The sequence below is a fragment of the Phocoena phocoena genome, chromosome 6, assembly GCF_963924675.1.
Source record: "Phocoena phocoena chromosome 6, mPhoPho1.1, whole genome shotgun sequence".
Classification (NCBI taxonomy): Eukaryota; Metazoa; Chordata; class Mammalia; order Artiodactyla; family Phocoenidae; genus Phocoena; species Phocoena phocoena.
Genome location: NC_089224.1, coordinates 57,821,552 through 57,826,543, shown reverse-complemented (window position 1 = coordinate 57,826,543; position 4,992 = coordinate 57,821,552). Strand labels below are relative to the sequence as shown.

Genomic DNA, 4,992 nt, shown 5'->3' with positions numbered 1-4,992 from the left:
ACTAAAAGGGAATTGATCTGGGTAATCTAATTAAGAAGGTAAGAGATCTGAAAACTTAAAATTCTATTCACTCAGTTGGTCCGAAGAGCTAAAAAAGTCACTACATTTTACTGGACGACAGCTTGACAATCACGTAGTATTGTTACAAATAAGAACTGTGGGCCACAGTAGCCAATGGTAGACCTTAGTATGTGGGCTTTGAACCCATGTCTACAATCTACCTTCAAAGCCAAAGTTCTTAAACCAAGGTCAAGTGCTCTCACTCAGGCCTTCTCCACAATCTAGAGAAGAAGCATGGGTTTTGGTAACAGATAAGCCTGGGAATCAAAGGCTAGCTGTGTCATATCCTGGGTGTCTGACTTCGAACTCTCTGTGAAGGAAAATAGGACTACTATATTCATACCTATCTTTAATAGCTTTTGGTAGGATTAAAAAGATTGAGGCTAGTAAGAGTTCTCAAAAAAAATATTGTGATTTAAGAAAAAAGAAAGAAAGAAAAGCTTCCCAACAACTTTTTCTCCTCACCCCCATCTTAGGGGAGGGGGGTAAATGCCTGCTGCCACGTGGCCAACCCGGGCGCCCCGCCCCCGCCCACGTGGCTGCGCCCCTCTTCTCCCTCTTCCCCCAGCCCAAGGGTAGTGCCCCGAACTCTCACTGATGCCGAAGACCATCTGCGCAATCGTGCCTGGACCCGGGGGGTATCCCAGCTTCATGGGCTTCCGTGCCACCCAGTACACGTACCCGCCCGCCCCTATCAGCCCGGACCCGGAGAGCACGCGACAGCTCCAGCAGTTATTAAACAGAGGGGCTTCCGCTGGAGGGGCCGGCCCTCCGGGTGCAATGACGGGCACGGGGTTGGCGGAGGAGGCGACCTCAGGAGGCGCAACGTCCTTGACTGGCTCAAGTGGCTGGGAAACGAAAGAACCCATGATTAGGAGCTCGGTCTCAATCGTAGGAACCTTCCCACGAACTGACGTAAAAGATGTGCCCGGAAACTGAGCGCTGGCGCGCTGCACCGGAAGCAGCCCGAGGGCCGTTGGGAAATGTAGTTCTTGCTTGCCTCGGAGGAGGGAAAAGACGGAGGTGGACTACTATACGGGTGTTCTGTGGAGAAAACCTTGGCCCTGACGGAGGCCAGTTTTTTTTTTCCCTCCCAGTCCTTTTAAGAATTTAGCCAACTCCCTAAATGTCTCAACTCGCAGTCTCCTTAGAGGAAAAGTCTGGGTTTCTAAGTGTCCTAACAGGAAAGGTGAGACCTCGGGCATGTCACTTCACCTGTTCGTGTGTTCGACTTAAAAAGGTTGGAGGTGTTTGACTTAAAAAGAGTTAAGTAGTTTGTGCCTGACTGTATGCTAGACACTTTGCTAAGCGATTATCTGCATTATGCCATTTGCTATTCCCGACCCAACACGGTATCAGTTTCCCAATACGTGACAAAACTGGTTAGGTGACATAGCCATAGTAGACCCAACGTGTGAAGATAGAATCAAATTTCTTAAACGCTACCTGTACATAATGTGAAGGGACTACACAAATATAAGACGGGTATTAAAAGTGGGTTTGAATTACCTGCATAAACACTTTTAATTTCGCTGTAGCATTTTTCATCCCACCTTTCCTTTCTTTCGGGTAGGGTTGGGTATATGTTTCTTGTTCTGGGTTGTTCTCAGAGGATTATTGGTAAGAACAAAGGCATTTAGAATTCAGAGGTGGTTTCTGTTAGAGAAGATGGGCGAAAGTAGGATTAATTTCAGGTTTGAACTTTTCTCCTTTAGAATGGCTTAAAAAATTAACAAGATAAAAAGAAATTCACTCTTCACCTTTCTAAAACGGTGATGTGATTTTGGGTAGACTAAAAAGACAAAAATAAAGATATGGTTAAATAGGAGAAAATAAAGTAGTGAGAATACTAGATTGCCTGCTGCTTAATTACTAAGACCATCCCCTTTACCCTAAAATAAATAAATAAATAAATAAATCTATATCTCCGTGTGTTGTGTAGTAGAAAGACAAACTTTTGGGAAGTTTGTGATCTGTACCTAGCTCTGTCACTACGAGTCAGCCATATGACACTGGGAACGTTATTTATTCTTTCCGGCCTGTAGTTACCTCATGTTTGAAATGAGATTTGAAATAGGTGATATCTAACTTCAAAATTCTATTATGTATTAGTAATCTCTTTAGATAACATTATGCTAAGTGCTGTACCAAATGAATTCAACAGTATTTCGCTTAGAAATTCATAGTTTATGGCTGCTGCTTCTTGCTGTGCTCAGATAAAATATTCTATAGTACATTTGATTTCTTCTTATATATGTGAGAAAGAAATAATCATTTGGCAGTGGTTACCAAACATTTTGATTACACTCTATGGATAAAAAAGACTGAGCCAAAAAAAAAAAAAAGACTGAGCCTGCAATAGAATTTATGCATGCCTATTTATTATTTATAAATTATATATTAATATACTACTTTATACAGTATTATAAGGATAAGATTAAATAATAGAAATGGAAATTTTAATATTTTCTCATATCCCAATAGATGGGATTGTGCATTATAAGGATAAGATTAAATAATAGAAATGGAAATTTTAATATTTTCTCATATCTCATAGAAAGATTAAAAAATAGAAATTATAAGGATAAGATTAAATAATAGAAATGGAAAATTTTAATATTTTCTCATATCCCAATAGATGGGTATGTGAGTTTACTAATTTATATTTTATCTAAAAGCTTACCTTCTTTAGTGTGCTTGTAACAGTTAAGAATGTCAGGAGATGAGATCTTTAATTCTCCAAACAAATATTATTAGAATGGGCTACAATACTTTTGGCCAATAACAGGCAAGATTTTATTTTAACTACTGTTTTTTTAAAGTACCTTCCAAAAGATGTGTTTATTCTCTTATGATTGCCTCAAATGAATGATTTTAACCTTTTTGTGCTATTGTGATATGCCTCCAAAACTCTCAGTGGCTTCTATGGAGTCCATGTTCTAGAACTGCACATAGTGCAAATTGAAATGTACTTATATAATTTTGATTGGAAAATTATTGGAAACACTGATACCTCTTAAGATAAATGAAACAGTAGGGTCTGAGGATAAGGGTAGAGGACAGTGAAAGCAAGCAAAATTGTAATTAGAGGAAGAAGTGTGCATTTTGGGGGAAGGACATAGGAGGAAAAGGTTGAAAGCTAACTTTACCTCATTATCTCTATTATATTTATTTCTTTTACTACTTATTATCTCTACAGTTCATTTTGCACGTATGACTCACAAGGCCTATGTCGTCTCCCATAGATTTTAAAAATGCAAAAGGCGTGAAAAGGTACTTAATAAAAAGTATCCTTCACACTCTGTTCCCCAGCCGTCCAGTTCCCCTTCACCAACACAGCCAGCCATACCAGTTTCCTGTGTATCTTTTCAGAGTTATCTCTGTGCACCTGTGTGCACCTTTCCTCCAGTGATCTGGGAGATGATTCTCTAACAGTCAGTGAGTAAAGATCTTCTTCATTCTTTCGTATGGCTCCATAGGCTTCCATTGTATGGATGTACTATACTCCTATATTGATGGACATTAATAGACATTTAGAGACTGCTTCCATTCTTTTGTTATTATATATAGTGCCACAATAAATAACCTTGTGCATACATCATATCACAAACATATACATCTTAGAATATATTTCTAAAAGGGTATAGTATTTATATGCTTGATGAACAGAATCAAATTGCCCTTTATAGAAGTGGTACCAGTTTACACTCTCACCAACAAGTAAGAGAAGACCTGTTTCCCTACCCAATTCCCTAAAAGAGTGAATTATTGAACTTCAGTCTCTGCCAATCTGATAGGTGAAAATGGTTTATTTTCTTATTATAAGTGAGCTTCTTTATGTGTATTGAAGGACAATTTGTATTTCCTTTTCTGTGAACTGTCAATATTTTTGCCCATTTTTCTCATTGGATTGTCTTTTTCTCATTGATTTCTAGGAACTCTTTATAATTAGTGAGATTAACCTTTTGTTTGTGATATCAATTCACATTTTTTTCTCCCAATTTGATATTTGCCTTTTGAATTTGCATGTTGTACTTTTTACCATGCACATTTTTAAAACCTGTAATTGAGTTTATCAGTTTTTACTTTTATAGCTTTTGAGATTCATGTCATAAATAGAAAGGCCTTCCATTTTCTATGGTTTCCCCTGGGATTTTTTTTTTTAAACAGTTAAAATTTTAATATGTTTGGAATTTATCCTATTACTAGCTGTCAGGAATGGAATCAGATTTTCTTTTTCTTTTCCTTTTCTTTTCCCTGATCCATTTTTCTCAACACTGTTTATTAAATAGTCCACCTTTTCCCCACCTATTTGAAATACCACATTTTCTAAAATGCCATATATTAATGTATGTCTATTCCTGGACTTCATATTCTGTTCCATGATTTCTCTGTTTATCCATGTGCCAGTGTCACACTATTGTAATTACTGAAGTTCTGTAATGGGTTAATACTTGGAGACTGATCCCTCTCTATTACTCTTCTGTTGCAGACTTCTCTTGGCTATTTTTGCTTGTTTATTTTCCCACATGAACTTTTGACTCAACTTGATTATTCTGACAAAGTGATGCTGACATCTTTATTAGACTAGTGTGAAAATTGTAGGTTAATTTAGGAAGAATTGACACTTTTATGATGTTGAGTCATCCTGTCCAAGGACATGGAATGCTTTTTCTTTGGTTCATATCTTATTGTGTGTTCCTCTGTATCATTTTAGTCTTTTTCATAATGAGCTCACACATTTTCTCTCAGACATTTTAAAAAATATCTTTATTGGGGTATAATTGCTTTACAATATTGTGTTAGTTTCTGCTGTATAACAAAGTGAATCAGCTATATGTATACATATATCCCCATATACCCTCCCTCTTGCGTCTTGCTCCCACACTCCATATCCGAAACATCTAGGTGGTCACAAAGCAAGGAGCTGAT

At 37.6% G+C, this 4,992-nt stretch overlaps 1 protein-coding gene across 1 annotated transcript; it reads right to left on the bottom strand.

Annotated features, from left to right (window-relative positions):
- Positions 1–249: 249 nt before the first annotated feature.
- DMAC1 (distal membrane arm assembly component 1) lies at positions 250–929 on the bottom strand. Its single transcript, XM_065879776.1, has 2 exons — positions 656–929; positions 250–281 (listed from the first exon to the last, which is right to left on the bottom strand). The coding sequence occupies exons 1-2, from the start codon at positions 927–929 to the stop codon at positions 250–252; spliced, it is 306 nt and encodes a 101-aa protein (XP_065735848.1).
- Between the last annotated feature and the right edge of the window lie 4,063 nt (positions 930–4,992).

What these genes read in the sequence shown, in the direction of transcription:
- DMAC1 (XM_065879776.1), bottom strand. Translation starts at nt 929, where the DNA reads ATGGGTTCTTTCGTTTCCCAGCCACTTGAGCCAGTCAAGGACGTTGCG. An exon ending in GCAGATGGTCTTCGGCATCA is followed by an intron (nt 282 to 655) that starts GTGAGAGTTCGG and finishes CTTCTTCTCTAG; the next exon opens with ATTGTGGAGAAGGCCTGAGT.